The sequence below is a fragment of the Clarias gariepinus genome, chromosome 18, assembly GCF_024256425.1.
Source record: "Clarias gariepinus isolate MV-2021 ecotype Netherlands chromosome 18, CGAR_prim_01v2, whole genome shotgun sequence".
Classification (NCBI taxonomy): Eukaryota; Metazoa; Chordata; class Actinopteri; order Siluriformes; family Clariidae; genus Clarias; species Clarias gariepinus.
In genome coordinates, this window is record NC_071117.1 from 22,299,163 (window position 1) to 22,323,415 (window position 24,253).

The following is a 24,253-nucleotide window of genomic DNA, read 5'->3' on the forward strand; positions in this document are numbered from 1 at the left end:
TTTTAAATGTATGGACAGTTATACAGTACTGTTACAATTTTGTTATATATGTTTATCATGTCTGGATAATTATGTACAAAATCATTCAGTATTTCCATATATAACTTAAAAATTAATACATAAAAACATTACAGGAGAATATATGCATGGCTGTAAAAAAAAAATTAAAAATAGAAATAGTACAAGACAGACTAGTTTTCAGATGGAAACAAAAAACCTAATGTACACTCCTGGGATTTGAATTTTTCAACAACAAAAAAAGGAGCGCGTGTGACAAAGTTACCAGAAGAACTCATATTCTCCCAAATTGTTTTTCTTTCTTTTTTTTTTTTTTTTTTGCAAATATCTTGTACAGACAAGCCAACTATACTATATATACTGTACATAGTTTATGGACTGGGACTGTATAGACTAAAATTTCCAAACTGGAATAGCCTCCCTTTAAGTACTTGGGGTCAACAGTCCAGAGCAAGCGGAGAGTGTGGAAAGGAGGTGAAGTGGCATGTTCAAGCAGGTTGGAAAGGGTGGGAAAAAATTACCAGGTGTGTTGGGTGATAAGAGTTATCAATTCAATTTAATTTAATTTTATTTGTATAGCGCTTTTACCAATTGTCATTGTCACGAAGCAGCTTTACGCAATCAAAAGCAAATTATGGAGATTTGTATGAAATATGTAAAATGTGTGTGAATCAAAATGATTAGATTGTCACTGATAAGCAAGATGAGAGCAACAGTGGCAAGAAAAAACTTTCTGAGATGGCAATAGGAAGAAACCTTGAGAGGAACCAGACTCAAAAGGAAACCCATCCTCATGTGGGTGAAACTGTAGTCATACTGTGTTTGTTAAACGGTTGGCGGTTCAATATAACAATATAACTGTAATTAATAGATAATATGGTTCCAGTTTGTTACTGGAGGCTCAGGTAGACTGTAGGAAACTCCAGTCCTCAACTATTAAGTGACTGCAATCACAAGTCCTCAGAAAACAGCTGTCTGCATCAGCTCAGGCCAGGACCATCTTCATGCAAAGTGGAACCATCCCTAGTCACCACAAGCAGACAACATGGGGCATCCAAGCAATGGCATCTCAAATGAGAAGTGGGGCACCAGGACGAGTCAGTCCAGAGGGCAGAGGGGGTCTGGTTCACTGGCAGCTCAGGAGCAACATGTGTAGCTCGACAGAAAGAGACAGGGAGAGGGAAAGATAGAAAGAAAAGGAGTACGGTATGGTCACAGTCACATAATGTATGAGGTAAATGTACTGTATATTTAGTGCAGAGTGAAAGCAGGGACTCCAGAGAATTAACTATGACAGTGTAACTAAAAGGGAGAGCTAGAAAGAAACACAGACATCAGCGAGAATGAAAGGAAGGAAATGTGTACAAGGCCAGTGATGCTCTATTGCTTAGAGACAAGGATGGATAGGATCCATGAATGAGTCCATCTGAGGGACAACCCATGTTAGATGTTTTGGAGATAAAGTCAGAGAGGCCAGATTGAGGTGGTTTGGACATGTTTAGAGGAGAGACTGTAAATTTGTAAAAGTATGCTGAGGCTGGAACTGCCAGGCAGGAGGTCTAGAGGAAGACCAAAGAGGAGATTTATGGATGCGGTGAGAGAGGACATAAGGTTAGTTGGTGTGAGAGAAGAGGAAGCAGAGGATAGTGTTAGATGGAGGCAGATGATTCGCTGTGGCGACCCCTTCTTACTTACGCCATGTTATGTATAACACACATTTACTCCAACAAAAGTATGATTTCCAAATATCAGTGGGAAAAAAGTTTTACTTTACTGTAAATGTTACTAATCTCCCCAATATACCTCTATCCCCCCTATAGATGTACAGTAGATGGTAATAAAGCAGGACATGACCTCTAGAAACCAGTGGAGTATAAAGACTGCAGCGAGTTAATAGCAAATCCTAGTTTAAATATTTCATTTAAAGACTTTTTTTTTTTAACTAACCTGAATTTTAATAAACCCACTCTCTTATGGTGCTGTTTTTGACGTGTGACGTAATTACGAGGGGTTCGCGAGAGGATGTGCCAGCGCGCGCGCCTCACGCGCCGGAGATGTGATTCACATCCCGCAATGAACGCTTTCCTGAGCGGACATGAGAGATGGGCTGTAGATCGGAGTCGCTCAGTGAACAGTGAGAGATGGCAGACAGATCGGAGTTGGTGAAGGTGCAGGCTAAAGGCGGCGCACAGCAGCACAAACCCAGAGAAGCGACCCTGTGTCTCCGAGTCCTTTTCCTAGACGACAGCGAGCGAGTTTTCGAGGTCGAGGTAAAATACTGTATAACTCTGTGGATTTCTGTGTTTTCATTTTACCCCATGAAAAAACATGTGAAAACATTCGGTAAGATAAAAAAAGTAAAAAAATATAATTTGCTGGTCTCAATCAATTTTCTTTAACTAAGCTTTTTAATTCCTTTTATTGAAATGCAATGTACATTTATTTACTTTACTGATGCAAAAGTGTTCTGTTTCTGAATCCTCTAAATTTCCTCCATGTACTTCAACTGTCATATGTCTTCTGATCATGTCAGGGGACCAAAGACAATGTGACAGATTTGACTTCTATCATATTTAATTTTTAAAATATTGTCATCAATATTACTTTAATTTGGAGGAAAATGTGTGCATTTACATTCAATCCCTTGTAATAAGCTGTAGCAAAACTCACATGGCTTTAACAGATAAAATAAACTCCAGGTTTAGCACTGTTCTGCATTACATTAATGTACCACAGACTGCATGTCTTGTATTTGGTAAGATGCCTCAGGTTATATTTTGCACTTACACATAGGGAGAGAGATGGCCATGTCACTAAAAAAGGAAACCTTTTAGTTAGAGTGACTGAGAGGACAAGAGACATGCAGAGAGTAGGCATTATGCATGTTGAAGCATGGAGGGAAATTTCTTGGCCTTCACTCAACATGGCCCATTTCCGAATTCTGACAGCCCTTCAATAACACCTCAGGCTAAATATATGATCAGAAAAAACATGGAAGAGCAAAAAAAAAAAAAAAAAACATGATCTTTAGAATAGATACACAAGGTAAAAAAAAAACCTTTTATATAGTCTTTGTTGTATTTTTTTTCACCATCCAATAAATTATTTTTGTCATCTACCCTATCTAATGTCAAGTCAAAAATGTAATTCATGTCAAATGAATGAAAAGAACACCAAGTTTGCTTTAAACCTCATCACTAATTGCTTTTGATATAAAATTGAGCTTTGTTAAATAGTTTACACATTTGGGGGTCATCCTGACAGCACAAGGTTTAAAATATTCCAGTGTATTAAAAAGTTAAATTTGTCAAATTCAATCTGGGAAAATTCTGTGTGACAGATCAGATCATCTCTGATGTTTTGTTACCAACACCAGGCAAGAGTTTTGCACCCAAATATTTTATTGATTTTTAGTTTAAGGAAAACACATCCAATGCAGCAATTAATTTATAAAATGTCTATTTTAGAGCACACTTACTTTAAAACAGGTTTGGGTCACCTATTAAGTCAGTATCACCTCTTTTGGTAGATATCACCACATTCTGATTTTTCATTTCTTTATTAGGCTTGTAGCGGATATTCGGCTGATTGTCCTGTTGGATATTCCAGTCATTTTTCAGTTGTCATGTTTACATCAAGAATCTGCTTATAATTATAAAAGAGGTGACGTCTTTTATTTGCAAATGAAATGACCTTTCTTTACTTCTTTAAGCCTTCATGGCTTTTTTCTTAAACTATCTCCTCTGTATCTTTCCCTAGTATGGCCTCTGACAAGATAATAGCAATGTTCTATCCATTTTTTGTCACAGTAAATATAGAGTCAGGAAGATTTCCTTTCCCCCTCTTCCAAAATCTTTCTCTCTCTCTTTCTCTCTCTCTCTCTCTCTCTCTCTTTCTCTCTCACACACACGCTCACACACACACACACACACACACACACACACACACACACACACACACACACTCACACACACACATGACTGATCAGATAATTAGCCTATATTTTTAATGCTGCCTAAATGAGGGTTTGTGCATCACTCTTGCAGACATGACTGTGTGTGGGCAGTCTCTCCTGACTTGGTTTAAATGAGAAAGTTCAGAGACCAATTTCCTAATGATTAAATTTCATTAGAATTTCGTGAACAAATATTCATCCAACTTACTGTGGAAAAGACTAAAGTGAGCTGATGGAGAAGAATCTGACTCCAACTTACTAATAATCAAAGATATGCTAATAAAATATTAACTGCTTAGGAATTAATATTTGACAGATAAAGGCTTATTTGAGGCTTCAAGACATTTACAACAGATGCATTACATCCTGTAAGTTGCAAAGCGTGACTTCCATGTAGAGGTGTTTGTTTAGCACACACCACTCTTTTTTACGTTTATTAATAAATAATTTTCACAGTGTGTCAGGGCACATACTCCTGCTGAAAAAGGACACTGCTATTAGGAGAGACTGTTGCCACGAAAGGGTGAAATTGGTCTGCACCAATGTTGAGGTAGGCGTTAGAGTACCAGGACCCAAAATCTCCCAGCGGAACATTGCCCAGGGTATCACGCTGCCTCTTGTTAAATGGTGTACTGCACATAGTAAGAGGTAAGCGATGTACATGGACCAGTGGACAGGGGCAGCCATAACCTTTTTCTTTGCCACAGTAGCTCTCCGTTTGCATAAACTTTGCTCCCAATGCACGTTAGTGAGCGTAAGGTTCTCATGACCGTTGGGCTATTTTTCCTAAGTTATTGTAAAACCACTGCTTACTGGCAGTAGCCATCTACTGTGTTGGAGATGCATTGGCCCAATCATTTAGCCATCACAATTTGTCCTAACTTCAAGAACTGGCGGCTCACCTTGAAGCCTACAGTAATCTATCCTGACCATTGAAAATCTTCTAATAACAAGAAGCACATTATTCTTTTAAGCTGGAGTTTTTGGTCATTCAAGTGATATGCTTAATGGGTGTTTGTACCTAATGGTCAAGCAAGCATTATTGCAAAATATAGATCAATTTATAACATAGATCACTTTTCAACAAAGATAAGTGGCTACTGTGTGCATTACTATAATCCTATCCTTATTACTATCATGATTTTTCAGCAACAAATTCTGGGCTGTGACTTTTTCAACAAGGTGTGTGGACACCTTAAGCTCCTGGAGAAAGAGTACTTTGGCCTGGAATTCCGTCACCATAATGGCAACTATGTGAGTCATGTGCTTAACTCCCAGCATGGATTTTTGTTTATTAAAATGTTGTGGCAACATGAATATGGCATTTTTACTGTAATTAACACTGTTTATATTAGGTTGGTTTTGATAGTATGTACTGTAAATTGACAACTCATTAAATCGAGAAGCAGCTGAAAAAAATGGCAATGCAGTTGATCATCAGAAAACTTGAAATCTCACTATTTGAATTTCAATATCAATTATAGTGATAGTCATGTTTTCAAATGTGCATACAATTACCTTCAAGGCCTTGCCACTATCTAAAGAAAGATCTAAGAAGTCCAACAGAATTCTACGGAAGTCCAAAACATGTGGTCTTCCAAACATAGAAAGAGCCCAGGCAATTAAAGCATGATGTTTGATCCAAAATAAGTGACATTTATGTAAAACATTAAGATTCTTTACATAGTCCTTATAACAGAAAAAATATGATTATTATTATTATTATTTATCAAAACCACTTTCACTTCCAGGTTAAAAATGCACATGGTTTCTTTTACAGTTTAGTTTAATAATTTCACATATTCTCTGATGTCATAATAATAATAATGATGATGATGATGATGATGATGATGATGATGATAATGATAATAATAATAATAATAATAATAATAATAATAATAATCTTTTCTGTTATACTAAACTTTCAGCCTTCTACCACAGTTTGACCACAAATATATCTCTGCTATCTGAAAATCCCTGTTGACACCACCATAAATCCACAGAAAACATTGAAAAAAAGAAGTCTAGTTGACGATATCCACACTTTGGAAGGAACATGTTTTTTTCTCTGCTTTGCTTTCCTCCAATAGCCTCCTTTTGTTCCTTCTTTTTCTTTCTCACTTTCTCTTCTCTTTTTCATCTCTCCACTGTCTTGCAGTTTATCTTTTATCTTCAGTGCACTACTTGTTCCATTTTACCCACACCTAAGTGAGCTATATAGAGTCTGTGACTTATTTTTTCTAATTTCTTTCTAAAAGTCAGGTTTGTCAGGAATGTAAATTCCATATCTATTAATATTTATTTTAAATATTTTCTTCAAAAACATCACATTTACCTGTTAACTGAATGCTTGTTATAAATATCACACACACATTATACATATTATTATGCATTTCTTGGTTGTAAACTAATGAATAAGAACAACATATATATAGAAAACAACTATTTTTTCATATTTATTTTAAAGGTGTCAATTTAAATGATTAAAAAAGTTAAAAATATAATTAAATTTTTGAAATAAATATTTTATTATTATTATTTTGAACGAGACACCCTCAATTAAAAAAAAAATAAAATTAATGAGGAAAATATCTTTTAATATATGAGGGATGTTAAATTCAAACTGGGACTATTTTGTTATGTGTAGTAGTAAAAACTTTCTAATTTGTATTTTCTTTCAATTTTAAATGCAAATTATAAACTATTTTTATCTTATAGGTGTGGCTTGAACTTCTAAAGCCACTGGGAAAACAAATCAAAAGTGAGTACGTGGTACAGTATAGTTTTATATACTCTGTATGTGTGTATGTGTGTGTGTGTGTGTGTGTGTGTTTCATTTATCAAGCCAGTAAAATGTAAATACAAAATTACAAATTGTTTACTCTTGTATTTTTATTTAGACACCAGTGAGCTGGCATTCCGCTTTATCGTGAAGTTTTTTCCACCTGACCCAGGCCAGCTGCAAAAAGGCCTGACCAGGTAAAGCTTAAACAGCTTACAGTAGCAGAGCTGAATGTGCTGAATGCTTTTATTAGAAAACAAATCCTAGTGCAGGGGTGCTGAACTTTAACACATTTTAATTATTTCCTAATTCTGTTCTGTAACAGTTGATTAAATTTTATAGTTTACCACCAGGTTTAGGAGGAGTTCCCAAAAATAGGAAAATCACTAAACATGGCTGGACCCTGGGTCTCCAGGATTGAAGTTGTGCAGCTGAATTTCATCTTGAGGACTATTTTGATCTAAATTTGTTTTATTTCTCAGCTCAAGTTAAGTAAAAAAAAATATGGACACTGGTTTACCCAATGTTTTATGCAATCAAGCATAAGGGGCACAATTCCCTGGCATTGTCATTGTCAAACAGAAAAAATTAAATAGGGGCTTTCCTTACCCACTAGCCAAATCACCTACATGCTCTCTAGCAGCTCATAGCAGGGACACAGCACTAACCTCTGAGCCCTTTATATAAATGTTCTCATTGGGCCCCTTTTTTACTTGATTCATATCTCATACTTTTTATTCCAGACATAAAAGGATCATCCCGTTATTGAGGCCCTGGATACTTAATCCCAGAGGGCAGTAAAAGTATTTACACGCAGGACAGAAAAAATTACAATATTTGCTTCAAGTTTAATTATACAATCATTAATCACTATTAAACAATATATCACTATTTATATTCATAGGAGCAATCAGATAATAACAAAGTTGTTCAGAGAAAATAAGACAAAATGCATGCAATATCAGGCAAAATGCTATGGAGCAAAGAGAATGTATGAGGGCAGCGAGGACACTTGGGCCATACAGAAACAGATAAAAAGGAACATCAAGATATTGATAGGAAAGTCCATCAAAGTGGGTCAGCCACTGGTCCTGTAGATTTTTCCTTTCCATATCTAGACCATACCTTACAGTGCTAGTTCAAACATACAATGGCTATTTAATGTTAGAACTAATTTGATAGAGTTGTAATACACAGGAGTAGGGGTGATCACCAATGGGCAACAAACCCATGGCAATAATAACAGGCCATTGTACAAGAGTGTTTTCCCCATGGATACATGATTATTATAGAACTATGGTTATATCCATAAGTTGCATGTTTGAAGTTTCAAATTAATATGGTCATAGTCGCAATGCAGCTTGCTTCTTATGAGCAAACTGAGGGTGACAGCGGCATAGAAAAACTCCAGGGTAAACAATAGAAAGAAACCTTGGGAGGAACCCATCCTCATTCGGCTGATATCAGATAGCAGGGATCGACTTGTGGTTAAACTGTGTGTTAGGAGGTACTGTAAATTCAGTATAACAGGTAAGGTTATTATTATAATTATTATATTTCATTATTTGGTCACAGATTATAAGAAACACAGCTCACTTTATTTATATTTAATTTTTATAGGTATCTATTTGCCCTGCAAATCAAGCAAGATTTGTCCAATGGAAGCCTTACATGTAATGACAACAGTGCTGCACTCTTGGTCTCTCATATATTGCAAGGTAAGTCCTTTTATTCAATATGTGAAAAAAAAGAAAAGAAAAAAAAAACTTGACCTACTGTACACTAATAATCACCATGCACTAAATCATGTTTGACTTTAGAGGATACAGTGGAGCAGCCAATATATTGATTGCATAATTTATAGACAATATATTTTATAGCAAATCATAAGAGAACACATTTGCACATTTGTTTGCACATTTGTTTGCACATTTGCACATGCACTTTATGTTGTCTCGTTTGTATAGGATGTAGACAGTTTTTCTGTTGACTTAAAATGTCAATATGTCTTGTCTCAGCTACTCAACTAATTAGGTTTCTTAGTTATGTAGTTATGTTTGTTGATTTATGTTGTTAATTTATGTTTTTATGTTTCACTGCATACTAAACTGTATATAGTTGAAAAAACAATAAAAGCCTAATTTAGTTACAATTTCTTCATGTTCTTCACCATATACTGGTCCTTATTCATCATACTTTTATGGAAACATTTCAAATACTAATCTGACTTTGGAAACAAAAATTCAGTATTCTTTTTCTTTCACTTAGCAAGCCATGTCTCCATGACTGTCACTTTGTTCGTGGGACATTGTCATGTTAAACCGTTTTCGAGCTCTTAGTTTCAGTGGAGGGAAATTGTAATGTTATATTAAAAAAAACACCCTATCCTTCAAACTTTGTGGCAACCTATTGGTTAAGGATGTGGTAAAATATTGGTGGAAGAATCAGGTGTCCACAAACCTTTTTCCATATAATGTACCTTGGACTTAAATACAAGGGTAAGTGGGTGAAAACTCATTTAAACACCAATAAATGGTCTTCCAACTGGTTACAATAGCATTTGCAACCTGTGACATCTGCCAATAGATGTCACATTGTCATGTTATCTGGTAATTACTTAGCAGGAGGTGTCCAAACCATGATTTAGTATTTTTAAGGTCATAAAATATAAATTATATATAAATATTTGCATACAATGTATTTTTAAAGTATATTTTGGTGCAGGGGCGGCACATGGTATAGTGGTTAGCACTGTCGCCTTGTACCTCCAGGGTTTGGGTTCGATTCCCACCTCTGTGTGCGTGGAGTTTGCATTTTTGTCCCTGTGCTTGGTGGGTTTTCTTTGGGTACGCCGGTTTCCTTCCACAGTCCAAAAACCTGAAGATTAAGCTAATTGGCATTCCCAAATTGCCCATAGCGTGTATGTACTGTATGTGTGTGCCCTAGGATGGATTGGCACCCTGTCCAGGGCGTACCCTGCTTTGTGCCCTAAGTCTCCTAGGATAGGCTCCAGGCTTCCCACAACCCTGAATACAGAATAAAGCGGTATAGAAGATGAGTGAGTGAGTTTGGTGAAGAGGTTATGTTTGCGTCTTTCAATTTGACTATCGGACAACATTTTATCATTCAATTCCATTTTATCATGGTGCCCAAAGTATTGCATACAACTGTAATTGGTATAAAAAAAGAATTAATTTGTTAGCATGGTAAGTCATATTAATAAGTGTCATAGTGAAATATTAAAGAGACATATGTTACAAAACAAAATGTAGGTGCTGGCAGTAAAACAAATATTCAATCTTTCACTTAATTCTTTGCCTGTTTTTCTGCAGCAGAAATTGGGGATTACAATGAAGAGTTTGATGCGCACCACTTAGAGCTTAATCAATATGTGCCAAATCAGGAGTACCTGGACCACAAGATTATTCGATTTCATAAGAAACACAGGTGCACATCCTCACATACAGCACTGATCATTCATATGTGCAGATGTAAGTAAACAAGACAGATACTGTACTTGGACATATTTAAAAAGAAATCACAGAATGGGAACACCATCACAGTCACTGTCAGATGAAAACAGCATGAAAATACACCTATAACTGTGGGAAATGGTTTAAAGTGTTATACCACAGCTTAAAATGCTTTTACAATTCATTTAATAATGAAACTTGTTAGATTACAAAGATTCAACTGTCCCATGAGCCCCAAATGTTTTACATAAAATCTTAATAGTACAATATTATTTATACTGAGCAATTACCAATAGGCACAATCTTTACAGAATCAAAACAAGACCTCAAGCTGAGGCTAAGACCAGCAATTAAATATTTCTGCAACTATGTCATACATATGGGATAATTAAATATATTTTATTTACAATTCTTAATTCTCTGTGAGCAGAGGTCACAGCCCAGCTCTGTCAGATGTGCATTTGCTGGAGGTTGCCAGGAAATTAGATATGTATGGCATCCGACCCCATCCTGCTCACGACGGAGAAGGCATGAGGATCAATCTGGCTGTGACCCACATGGGTGTACTAGTATTTCAAGTAACAACCATAAATCAGTACAAATCATTAACACAGATTAATTTCTTTTCAACAGCTGTTATTAAATGTGTTTTAATACTAGACATGACTCTTCCCTCTTCTAAGGGTAACACAAAAATCAACACCTTCAGCTGGGCCAAGATCCGCAAGTTGAGTTTCAAGAGGAGGAATTTTCTCATCAAACTACATACAGAGGCTGGGGTAAGCTTGCTGCTGATGGAAGTGATGTAACTGTAACTCTGCCAGGTGTTTCTGGAAGATCCAGTTGCTCACAGTTGGCTGATGTCTTGGGTGTTGCTTCATTATTGCAGATTATTTTTAGATAATCTTTCTTCCTTATGATCCAATTATTTATTTATTTGTTTATTTATTTTATTCATAATATGTATACTGTACTGCCAAATTCTTTTAACCAATCATAATGCAGAAGGTGTATTTTAAATTTAGAAATACATCTAATATACATCTATACATCTCTTAATGCTAGAACGAACCCAGTGAATCAGCTGCACTTAAATACTTCACTTAAATATTTTTTTCATGTAATCAAAAAAGCCTGGTACTCCTGATCAGTCTTAATCTGAGCTTATCTTTTAGTAAACAATTTTGAGCCACTGCAGCAACTAGAATGAAGGGCTCATAGAGGGTGTGGTGGGTGAGCCAATGACACTAAAGCAGACAAGACACTCCAGTAGTAAAAAAACAACAGCTAAAAAATACAAAAAAAAAAAAGAGCACAAGGTATCAAATTCTAAAATGAACAAAACAGTATCACATTGTAGGAGATATATTACTTACATTTTACATGCTTGATAAATATACACAGTATATTTCCTGTTTTGTTCTTTTTTATGTTTTAAATTTTAGAAATGATATAATTTGTTTCAAGTTACAGTATGCTCCCTTGATTCATGCATATCTGTGTGTAACAGCCTTCACGGAGGGACATGGTTGAATTCACCATGGCAAGCAGAGATATTTGTAAAACTTTCTGGAAGATGTGTGTGGAGTATCATGCCTTCTTTCGTCTAGCTGAGGAACCCAAGCCAGCTCAAAAGACACTATTTTGCAGGAAGGGATCCAGCTTCAGATACAGGTACAGTCAGAACAGTCAGACACAGACAGTGGTAAAAATCAGTCCATACATTTTTAAACAATTACTTTTTTTTGGCATTGGGCCTCTGTACACCACCACCTTGGAACTGAAATGAAAAAAGAAGTGTGGCATTAACTATTCAGTAATTACATCCATTGTCATGCACACATCCCATTTGTGGGAGCTAATAAATAATGCAACAAATGGGTGACAAGCAATTGCATGAGGAGGTGTGGCCTAAACAATTGTTACTCCATTTACATTTAGGCATTTGTCAGACGCTCTTGACTTACATTTTTTTTTAATCTCATTACACATCTGAGCAGTTGAGGGTTAAGGGCCTTGCTCAAGGGCCCGACAGTGGCAATTTGGTGGTTGTGGGGTTTGAACCTGGGATCTTCCAAACCATAGTCCAATGCCTAACCACTGAGCTCGTGGTCCAGGATGAATTAAGCAGATAAAAAAAAACCTGGAGGTGGTTCTGAGTGTTATATTTGCAAAAGGAGGCCCAAAGAGGTGTCTATGCAAGTGAGAGTGGCCATGAGAAGAATGACAATACAAAAAAGATCAATCAGAGAGATTGCAAAACCAGATTGTTAGAACTCCCCCCCCTCCCCCCAAAAAAGACATTAGGACATGTTGGGGGTGGCGGGGTAGGGTGTTGGAGTTGCACAGGGTGGCACCAGCGTTTTTCCTGCAGCGTTGTGTGTATAAAGTGTCTATGGAGGGTAGGTCAGATATAATCATCCTCTCTGCAAACTTTACGACTCATTGGAGTCATTTGTTCTGTGTAGGTGGTGTTTCCTAACCAGACAGTGATGCCACACGTGAGAATGCTCTCTCTAAAAGTCCTCAGTCCCCTGGAAGAGGGTGTGATGGTTGAGTCCACCCTTCTTTAGCGGACTAATGAAGTACAGCCATTACTGGGCCCCTTTTCACTGTAGCGATGGTGTTTTGGTCTTGCTCAGGCTTTCTGTCATGTGAAGGCCCAGAAACCTATGACTATCAGCACTCTCTACCTTTGAGGTTGAGAGGCAGCAGGGGGTCCATTATTATTTATTTGGTCTTGCCTATGCTGAGAATGAAGTTATTTTGTTCTTCATAGACAAGAATGTTTGACCAGTTCACTGTAACAGGACTAATCCCCATATTTGATTTGTCTTTTTTTTATCTGCATATTTAAAAATTTGTATTGTCTTGGGTGGTGTCACAGTTGTGGGTATAGAGGGTGTAGGATGTGGGTATTTGTGGCTGCGGCAGCAGCCCTCTAATATTCCTGTGCTGATTGTAAGCTCAGTAGAGACCTAGTCTCTCATCTTCATCATGTGTAATCTGTCCATGGGAGTCCAGAATCCAATTACAAGTGGGAGTTGGGACCCGTACTGTGTACACACCTGTAAGCTGCTCAACTCTGGCTTTTAGCATGCTTGATGATATGCCGTCATGTCCTACTGCTTTGCAGGGGTTAGCTTGCTTCAGAGCCTTCAGGACCCCAGTGTGTGTCAACTGGACTATAGTGTCCTCTGATTTGTAGGGGGATTTTGAGGGGTATCTGTGTTCAGTATGTCGAATCTGTTTTTTGAGGTCGTCTGGTAAGGTGATGTGTCTGGTTTTAATTCTGTTTGCATTTCTCTTGCAGCTAGTGAGAATACCACAGTTGTGGTTATATAACACAGTTGTGGGTATATAGGGTGTAGAGTTTGTGGCTGCGGCAGCAGTAAGCTCAGTAGAGACCTGGTCTCTCATCTTCATCATGTGTGATCTGTCCAATGTAAAGCCATCTGTCTGACAGCTAGAGCTTGTTTGAAATTTATTATTTAATAATTATTAATTATTATTATTATTAAAATTGTTTAAAATCATGCAACAGGCCAATCAACCTAAGAAGACAAGTAAATTTACTTAGAATGGCTGAAAAAAAGGCCCCGGTTTTAGAACAGCCTTGTCTAAGCCTTGTCAACCAACTGAATGCTGTAGTGGAACTCTTAGAGAGCTGTGCATAAGCGAATGCCCAAAACCCTCAATGAGCCAAAACGATTTGAGAGACTGATTTAGTCACCTGACAAAAGCCAGACTTGATCTAGGAAGGCTGAGGTTAGAATTTGTGTCCTGTAGCCTCTCCAAAATCAATTCCTGGCTGGCCATAAACAGGTTTTAAAATGACCTTTCTACAATTTTCTCTCCTGTTAAGACGGGAAAGGAACCTTATATCCAACTAATTATTTAACTAAATAAAAGCAAAAAAATTTCTTTTCACATGGTCTCCTTTGCAGTGGTTTGCTTTGGGTATCAGAAGTCCTGCATTGTAGCCCTTAACTTCACCATCAGGAAATACATGAGGAAATACTGTCACAGTGGCATTTATTCTTCTTACTTCAATAACATCAATTCACGACTGAACTGTTCAAATAGACTACAAAGTACAAAATGAACACACATTTGTCTCTCTCTCTCTCTCTCTCTCTCTCTCACACACACACACACACACACACACACACACACACACACACACACACACACACACACAATTTGTATGTTTAATATGTGCATAACCAAACACAGTCTTCTGGTAGACGGCTGCTTTGACTCTGGACTGAATAAAACACAGTGGACAAACACCAGAAGATGACATAAGGCAAACACACTTAATCATCCTCTCCATACAACTATATGCCAGGGTATACTTCTATATACTTGTCAGTTTTTGCCAAGTGTACTTAAGTCTATTTTTAGTAATTATATCTCTGATAATTATATAAAATAAAATAAATGCATACTTACATATTTTTAAGTTTAAAAGAAGTATACTGTTAGTACACTTGAATAAACTTCTTGGTATGGGTAATGACTGTGAATCTTGTCTTTGTTCAGTGGCAGAACACAAAGGCAACTCTTACAGTGTGTTGGCTCTGGGGAGAACAAACAAGTACCATTTGAGAGGTAAAAAAAAATTGTGATTTAGTTTGGCAAAACTCAGTTTAATATTCAGTGTTTATATTTTACAACTAATAATTGTTTATTGTATATCTCCTTCTACAAAATACTGCAGATGTACAATTAATACACTCAGAGATTAGTACTGCAGAGATATTTATTGATTATAACCCTATTATAGTGCCTGCCTGGCCAAAAAAGAAAAAACAACAACAAACAATAAAAAAACAAAAAATTAAAAATTAAACTAAAAGAAATTAGAAAGGAAAAGGCCAAATTATTGGTCTGTATCAAGAAACTAACAAACAACAACCACAAAAAAAATAAGGATTTAAAAGAATTGTCCAATACATTATTAAAACCTGGAAGCATAGTGCTAAACCATCGTGTGACATCAATTTTCTGAATTTACTAAATATTTTCTTCCCTGATGGGCATATTTCAGAAATCAAAATAAAAGCATTTAAACTAAGTCTTATAGTGTGTACCTTTTTTTTGGCCAGGCTGAGTGAGTGAGTGAGTAAGTAGATAAGTAAGTAAGTGAGTAAGTAAGTGAGTAACCATCCATCCATCCATCCATCCATCCATCCATCCAGTAAATCACTTCTTAGTCTGGTACATTCATAAAAATTGGGGCTTATAAATATCTTTTATTTTGTATTTATCATTTTAAGGTCCATGTGTAAGCTTGCCCATGATTCTCGGCAATGCAAGTCATCCCCAGACTTGCTCACTGATGTATCCAAACAGGTACATATTTAAAGAAATCAGATAACCCCTTTTGTATGTTTCAGAATACCTAAAAAAAATTATGTGTTTTGCAGCTTTATGAGCAAGCCTATCAATGCCAACACCTTGATGTATCAAAGCATGCCGCAAATGTATTTGCTGAAGGGCTTGACCGGTCCTGTCCCTTGTCAAGGCTGTCTGCCAAATCAAGCAGGGTTGCATCTTCAAAACCACGTTCCATGTCCACATCAGGGGCAGAGCGTCATGGCAGAAGCTCTCAGAGGCCTGGCGCAAGGAGACACCAGTCCCCTAGCTCTCAGCACCTGGTTCTACTCTATCCCAACAGTCCCCACCTGCAATTCCATCAAGTTCTACCAGCTTTCCCTTTGGCAACTTACCCTTTCTTGCTACAGGACCCCACATCATCTTCCTTAGACCGCCTCACACAAGCTCATCAAAGTTTTAAGCCCATGAAATGTTTGCCAGGGCAAACTGGACACTCCATTTCACCTGCTTCCTCTTTGTCTCCACCACGACGGCAGCATCATCTAGAAAGGCTTCACCTCTCTGGGATTGGATTGGCTGAATCTAGACTGTGCCCCCAGTCAGGAGGACCACTGGGGGTGGGGTTAAATAGAAGGCACCATGTAGGAAGAATAGAAGCAGGACACTACAGTGATGACTCTTCCTTTCAGAGCCCATTACCTTGTCGAGCCTCAAGCCAACCAGATATGAAGTATCAGAGACCTGCACTAACTTCTTCAGCCACGGCTTATGCTTCAGAATATCGGCCTCTGGGGTATTATCCCCACCTGTCACAACACAGGGTTCCAACTAGGCCAACCTACCTTCCACTAAGCCCCACCCCTTTACCAGAAAGACCCACATCTTTATGTGTGCTTGGCACAAGCAGTTACAGTGACTCCGACTCTGAACTCTTTTATCCATGTTACTGTCCTGCTGTAGGAAAAGTTGTACATTCTGGTCCATTAGCACGCATGCGTTTTTCATCTGGAAGCCTACAATTAGATGAAGAAGAGGGTGAAGATGAGGAAGAAGATGAGTGCACTCAGAGTGATGGGGAAAATACTGCTCTTACTGCCATCAAGGTAATGAAGCTGTAGTATGACTCTTGGTAAGGTGTCCGAAACACAATAAAAAAGTGGAAAATATTCATTTCAGCCTTCTAAGAATGAAATACTCACCTGATACTTTTTGGCCTGTGTTACATTGACATTGTTTAATCCAATTAATAGATATGATCAATAATACAGATTATAAAATTACATACAGTATAAACCTACTAACACTTAGAAACCATGTCTACTATGTTACTGATGAGTCCAGTCATGATTTCCACAATGTTCAGTCATGATTTCCACCATTTTCCATACATTACTAAACTGAATAAATCTTTTATATGCCATTCATGAAGAAAGGATTATAAACATTATTGAGAATGGCAGTGCTGTCCAAGTTATCCCAAATCTGTGCTGTTACAATGGGTGAAGCATAATCAAAATTGCAGTAGTTTCTTTTCTTCTGGAAGCCATCCTATCCCTGGTCCAAGGTGGAAAGGACCTAAAAGAAATCAGAGACTGTGGAAACAATGGCAATAACTACATCAAAACATGAAATACAGACTAAACAATGGAGAAAGTAAACATAACGGGCTACTCAATCCAAACCCCCATATCAGGTTCCCTAAATGGGCATGATTAGATGGAACTTAGGAAAATGGGTAACAGAGGAGTAGACAAAAACACAATCAGGGAAAGAGAATGTCAGGGTAAGGGTCTACATGAAATACCATTTGCCTTGGAATTTCAGAGCTCTGAAGTGAAATCCACACTAAGCAACAAAATGAAGAACGTAGTATTTATTTTGTTAGTGAAAATATTATAATAAATATATATTTACAATAATTTTATGTGGTGTCTTGAACATGAAAAAAATGGTGAAAGGTATATTTTCCTTTGATGAAAAAAAAAGAAATTTACGTGAAACTTAAAAAAAAATAAACGACTTACAGTAAATGAATGATCTTTTATTTATGATTTTTTATCTAGTCATGACATTGTTCGCATAAATCTAATACCAGTAAAAAGTTATTAAAATAAAGTGTGACTAAAATACCTTTGATTAAATTAGGACAAAATTTGTTAATAAGTCTAATGACTGAAACATGACAAACTATACATCATTAAAATATGACTTTAGCTATTGACCATATCACAACTGAGATCAATATACACATACCAACAGAACTAGTATAAACATAATCCCCCTAAATCCACTTTCACTGCATATCGTACTGTGTATGACTGTGTATGTGACAAATAAAATTTGAATTTGAATTTGACCTATACCAATGGTTTGGTGATGTGGAGATTTATTACTTTGGCTAAATCCCATGTGACTTAGTTTTTGAGTTGTGATGTGAGTTTTATGTATGAATTTAACTGGTATTAACTGACATTTTGATATGTTGACTATAAAGTGTTGCATATATTTTATCATTTATCATCATGTTATTTTTTCAATTTTCCCTATTTCTGTTATTGTGTTATTGTGCGGAATTAAAATGCTATCAGTTTATATACTGTATTTGTGATAATTGTGATAAGATTTTCTGGGATTAAAATTTAAATACACTTAATGATACTTAATTCTATAATTTTAATAGGGAACAAGTCAATATGAATAAATAGGAAATTTTAAATTCCTACCAAAATCAATACACTACATGTGAGCCTATATATATATATGCCTATGTGATATATATATATATATATATATATATATATATATATATATATATATATCACACCTGCGTGACAGGTACAGGATGGCCACAACAACTGCCCGAGTCACACCAGGAACACACAATCCCTCCATCAGTGCTCAGACTGTCCGCAATACTGTAGGTTGATTTTGAGCCTCCCTTCATTTAGGGACACATTGTGAAACATTTTTAGTTTATGTCTTATGGTGTTGACTCTTTAAGTGTTCATACAAATATTTACACATTAAGTTTACTGAAAGTAAAAACAGTTGAAAGTCAGAGGACGTTCCTTTTATGCTGAGTATATATATATATATACTGTTAATCATGCTACCCATGCATATCAGTAGCAGCTCTAGCCACTAGAGGTCTCAGTGGCTGTGATTGGATGTAACTTAAATGCTTTTTTATCATAATATATAAATCACTGCTATGTATAATAGTGAACGTTAGAGCATTTCCACATGTGACTCAAAGGACTCATAAGACTGGGACTTAAAGTGTGGCGAAAAAAAGAAAAACACTTGTTACTAAGCCTTATTGGAAAAAAGACGTGAGGTTGATAGGGAGCATGCAAATGATTGGACTTTGGAGCAATGGAAAGATAAAGTGGTTAATGAGTCCAGATTTTCCCTATTCCAGAGCAATGAACGTGTAAGAAGGGGAGAAAACTGTGAATGAGTTGTTTGTGGGCATGCAGAATAATTTTCACATATGAATTGGCCAACACACTGCATGCCATATTTAAAGGTAAAGGTGCTAGGACAATATATTAGAATTTGTAAGATAGAGGGTAGTAGCAGTGGTGGGGGCACCTGGTCGTCATAGATTTCAAATAGTTTCAAAAACAGTATAACAACTGACACATCACACAATACAAAAAGCGTCCTATATCCACAGTGCTGTCTATGAATTTTTTAAGTTCTATGTTTCTACTTTCTGTATCTTCTATATTTTCTCTTTTTTGTACAATAAATTATTGTATTACTTAGTTTCTGAATGTTCAGTATTTTTTCCACAAGAAAGTATGGTGCATTAAGGTGTGCATGATTCGTAAAATAAATATCACTCATTATTTTAGTCCTACAACGATCCCCTTCATAATCACTTGCACAGTGCTTACAGTACGGCATCTATCCTTGAAGGATAAGGCACTATCAGTCAATAGTGCCGTATCCTTCAAGGAAGTCCATCTTTTTTGTAAGCGATGTTTCTTGCTAATTTTTCCGACAAAACAGTCTTTCTCTTATCGTGTGTGTATGTGTTTGTGTAGAAATTAAATAAGAGAGAAGAAAGGTTTACTGTGTTAAATGAGAAGGGGAAGGCTGATTTCCCCTCTTACTTTACACACACACACACACACACACACACACACACACACAGCACCTGCACGCATAAACAGAAACACTTATCTGTCTAGATTTATTTTTACTTTTTTTTAAAGGTAAAGTGCAGGTTAATTTTTTTTATTTGTATGTATTTATTTTCTTGGGTTGTGGAACGAATAATTTGAGTTTTCATTATTACTTATGGAAAAAAGTGTTTTGGAATACGAGCCCACTTCCGGAAGGAATTGTGCTCGTAATCCAATGTTCCACTGTACAGTCTAGTACACAGTGAAACGAAACAACATTCCTCCAGGACCAAGGTGCTACATACAACATAAATGAACAACAAAATTAACAAAAACTGATGTGTGACAACAAATCATGACACATTTTAAAACCAGTATGCAAGCAAACAATTATTGCCACTATTTTGCATCAAAGTATGACTGCTGATAGCTTATACCCATGTCAAAAAGGGGCAACATCTTAATAATTATAAGGAGCCAAAAGATTAAGCGGGTGGCTGGTTTAAACTCTGATATATCTTAGAGCAAGCGTCTATTGTAGAGCAGTGCAGGGGATATGTACAGTAAAATAGTTCCATTAAACTAACTGTGGCAGTCTAGGGGCACCAACAGGCAGAAAAGGGACTTACTTCTTGTCATGTCACGAAGCATGTTTGTGTCACATTTAATTAAGAATATAAATAATATAATAAAAGATAAAGTAGAATTATTTTGTCTTCCAAGGGCAGTTAAGTACTCTGCTCCTTACATGGGCAGATAGAAAAACAAACAAACTAGTGGACATGCTAGTGTGTATATCTGTGGGTTATTGGGTCTGGGTTAATGCAATAATTGCTAGAAATTTTTGTAAAATCAGATCCACAAATTGGTTGTTTATAAACAAAATTCTTAGCTTATTGCTCCGTAAAAAATAAATAGTAAAAGCCTTCCTTAGGGTTTTGGGCCATTGACAGCCAACTTCCAGGTATATTACCACCAACTACTAGACTGGAATAATGATCAACAGTTAGATATGAGATAAAAACAATCAATAAATCAATCCATCCTCATTATTATGGCAATTTCACGTAAATGTTATGCCAGGGCGCTGAAAAATTTGCATGCATTTGTTCCTAACATAGATCTAAGTGTTTTTTTTTCATGGTTTAAATAAGAATAATTCAAAAGAATAAAACATATGCTTATGTGAGGTAAGGTTTGTCTGAGCTACTCCAGCACTTTCCCCAGGTGGCCTACCAACTTTAGGAGTGGATCAAGACATCATCCAGGTAGGCAGCAGTGGGTGAGGGTGCCAGTAAAAAAAGTGGGGGCCCCCGAACTGAAGTACTATACACTGCCAATGGCCTCTCTTTAAGGACCTCAATAATTTTAGGACAGTAGTGTTGATCATGGAGACCTTTAAGCAACTGCTATCTCTTTAGAACTGCACTGGATCTCCTGCAATTTCCCTACTGAGAGAGTTTGTGTTGATCCTATACCTCCTCCATCTTATACCTGCTCCATCAGGCCTACTCTCACCACGACAAAGGAACGGGTGCTGAGGATCATATTATTTGATTTCTCTAGTGCTTTAAACACCATCCTCCTAACTCCTATTTAGCCCCAAGCTGACTGATATGCACGTGGGACAATGATTACAGACTACCTCCAAGGAGACCACAGTATGTCAGGATGAGTGACCGCACCTCTGAGACCATAGTTAGGAGTATTTTCCTCCTTCCTGTTCACTCTGTACACTTCTGACATCAAATACAGCTCAGAGTCTTGTCAGTTGCCAAAAAAAAAGTTGTTCTCTAATGACACTGCTATTTTGGGGTGTATCGGGAATGGACATTAGGGGGAGTATTTGTGTAGGATTTTTTGACCTGCTGCAGGTCAAATTATTTCCAGCTGAACACCTCTAAGTGATGGTGATAGACTTTCGTCAGACTGGGTCAACACTACTACTGGTCATGTTACTACTGAGGATGTTAACATTGTGGTGAGGAGACACATACCTAGGGCTACTGTTGGATGACAAACTGGACTGATCAGCAAATGCAAAACATCTATGCAAAAATTCAGATATTCTTTCTGAGAAAACTGGGCCCCGTCTGTCTGTCTGTCTGTTAGTCAAACTAATGGACTAATTAGAGCCGTTGGTGCCCCTAGCTAATTTCACATTCCTTAAAATAGAGTCTCTTTCGGGTTTCTCAGCAGGTGGTTCACTAGCCAGAAGTGGGGCACCAGGATTAGTCAGACAGGTCTGGAGGGCAGAGGGTTCCAACTCTCCTACTACAACTTGGGGAGAAATTAATGAGACTCTGGATGAAAATAAATGTTGTCGCATTGCATAAAATTATCTAAACTATGCCATGGAGAATGCATGTCCTTTTTTTTAAAAAAAATCCATAATCAAAGCAAAAGTCAATCCAACAGAATATTAGTGAGTTTTCCTTTTTTTTTGCCTGGCGATTCACAATGCCTTCCTAAATTCAAGATTGTAAGCACTCCCAAAATGTTTGCTAGAGTTGGTAATGATATCTCTTCAGAGGCTCTAACACTCCTTTGTTCAACTTTGCTAAAATAACTAAAAATAATAACAAATATATGGGAACTCAGAAAGATATTGTTTCTATGTTGGTAACTTTGCATAGAATCTCTTTCTCTCTCATTTCGAGTTGTTTACACGTACTATGCTTTTGGTCCAATGTCTGTACTTTCACCGTTGATCATGTTTTCTGAGTTATTAAGCTTTACACATGTATTATTATTATTTATTTTTCATACAACAGCCCAGATAGCACTGTTCATACATATTGTAAGTGCACATTCCTCAGGGCAAAAGTCTGATTAATTTTTTAAAACAAACAAACAAACCTTCTGCCTATTTGTTAAATACATAAACTGCACTATAATTGGTTACAAATATTTGGTCTCTTCTATAAATGGGTAAATGTGTGTTTTTAATGGAGTTTAGCACAAATTTGCTAATACGGTGTCATGAATATTTTATGATACAATATACTTCCCATCTTTTTCAACAAAATGTTATTATTGCAGAATTTTGATGAAGAATTTAGTCTCATCTGTAATTGGTTGAATGTTAACTGTGCCTCAAATGCAAGCCAGCAACCACAGAACCTGAGGACCCAACTGTTCATAAATTTGCTTTGCATCTAAGGAGCTACAATACAATGCACAACATACCCCAGGACACATACATCAATTAACTTTTGTACAAAAATAAAATTCTGACCAGCTCATCTGCCTAACATCTGAACTATTAAGGGATAAAAGGATTTATATTTTCTTCCATCTGGAATGTTGCAATATGAACCTAAATAAATAACTTCAATAAAATACGTCTACAGCAGTAATGGGAAGTTCAAATCATTTTAGTGACTCTGATCTTTGAATCTCGTTCGTCAAAATGAATTTTTTTTTGAGTTTCTTTAGATCAGAAATAGATTAAAATGATAAGTTTTCAATAAAATACCCCCAATATGCCTACATGTACAAATTTTGGCTATAGTTCCAGTTATGAAAATATTACAATGCAACCAAGGACATATTATAATAAACAGAATGAGTAGCTCCCCTCTCATATCTTCCAATCTAAGTTGTCGTTCTTTTAAATCTATTGCACTGCATAGCGTCTATAGGAGTCACATGTCAAAGAAACAAATGACTCGAGACTTGAAGACTTATTGCTGAGAATCGTTCAATACGGTTTCCTGTATATAACATACCGAGGTTTTGCAATGCTTTGCGCATGCGCGCCCAATAGAAAATGAACAAATCACTCTCCGAGACGACTCGTTTATCTGCGTCATGTTAAAGATTTGTTCAAAAAGAACTAATCGTTCATCAACGACCCATCACTAATCTATTGGGCTGGTTGATTAAGATGACAGATGCAAGTGCATCTATTCACGTATATAACATTGATGTAAATCAAAGGCATGGGGGACATTTATTTATTTTTTTGCTTCTTAGGTAGCGCTTGTTCCTTTTTCAATATTCAGATCTGTGAAAAATCTACAGTAGCAGTGACAGGCATCCAAGTGGTTCAACTAAACTGTGCCAATCAAAGTGAGCACAAGGCTGCTCCTTTAAGTGACTGCATAAAAACTCACTTGTAGAAAGTTTTAGTGACCGAAATTATCTGTGCAAAAAAGCCCCAGTGTCAAATGAATCTTGAATATAACGCCATATCTAAGTCATATTGCCATATATTAGTCATATATTCTATACGTCTTAAATGCAAAAAAAAAAAAAAAAAAGTAAAGCTGCTGGCGTAAAGTGACATGAATCGAGGGTGAGGCACGGTGTAAATGCAGACTAAGTTTATTAAACATTAACTGAAAAAAATTATAAAAATCAAGCACACAGAATCTATGGCAAAGACAGATAACTATTAAAACATGAAAACTAAAGAAAAAGCAACAAATAATGAAATAGTAATAACAAATGCTTTATCTTGCAGCTGTTTTGCAACTATAGAAAACAAAGCTTTAATAAAGTAAGGACACCACAATGTGAAACCAGGAAGCATGAAGTAATGTCA

The 24,253-nt window shown here is 36.6% G+C and overlaps 1 protein-coding gene across 1 annotated transcript; it reads left to right on the forward strand.

Moving 5' to 3' along the window:
* The first annotated feature begins 2,159 nt into the window (after positions 1 to 2,159).
* Positions 2,160 to 16,725, forward strand: LOC128506833 (FERM domain-containing protein 7). Its single transcript, XM_053477431.1, has 12 exons — positions 2,160 to 2,288; positions 5,123 to 5,227; positions 6,692 to 6,734; positions 6,874 to 6,952; positions 8,376 to 8,473; positions 10,088 to 10,202; positions 10,659 to 10,806; positions 10,912 to 11,007; positions 11,739 to 11,902; positions 14,774 to 14,842; positions 15,511 to 15,586; positions 15,661 to 16,725. The coding sequence occupies exons 1-12, from the start codon at positions 2,160 to 2,162 to the stop codon at positions 16,687 to 16,689; spliced, it is 2,151 nt and encodes a 716-aa protein (XP_053333406.1). The 3' UTR covers positions 16,690 to 16,725.
* Positions 16,726 to 24,253: the final 7,528 nt, after the last annotated feature.

Coding starts and splice junctions, on each gene's coding strand:
- LOC128506833 (XM_053477431.1), top strand. CDS start 2,160: ATGGCAGACAGATCGGAGTTGGTGAAGGTGCAGGCTAAAGGCGGCGCA. Junction 8,474..10,087: donor GGTCTCTCATATATTGCAAG/GTAAGTCCTTTT, acceptor GTTTTTCTGCAG/CAGAAATTGGGGATTACAAT. Junction 10,203..10,658: donor CGATTTCATAAGAAACACAG/GTGCACATCCTC, acceptor CTCTGTGAGCAG/AGGTCACAGCCCAGCTCTGT.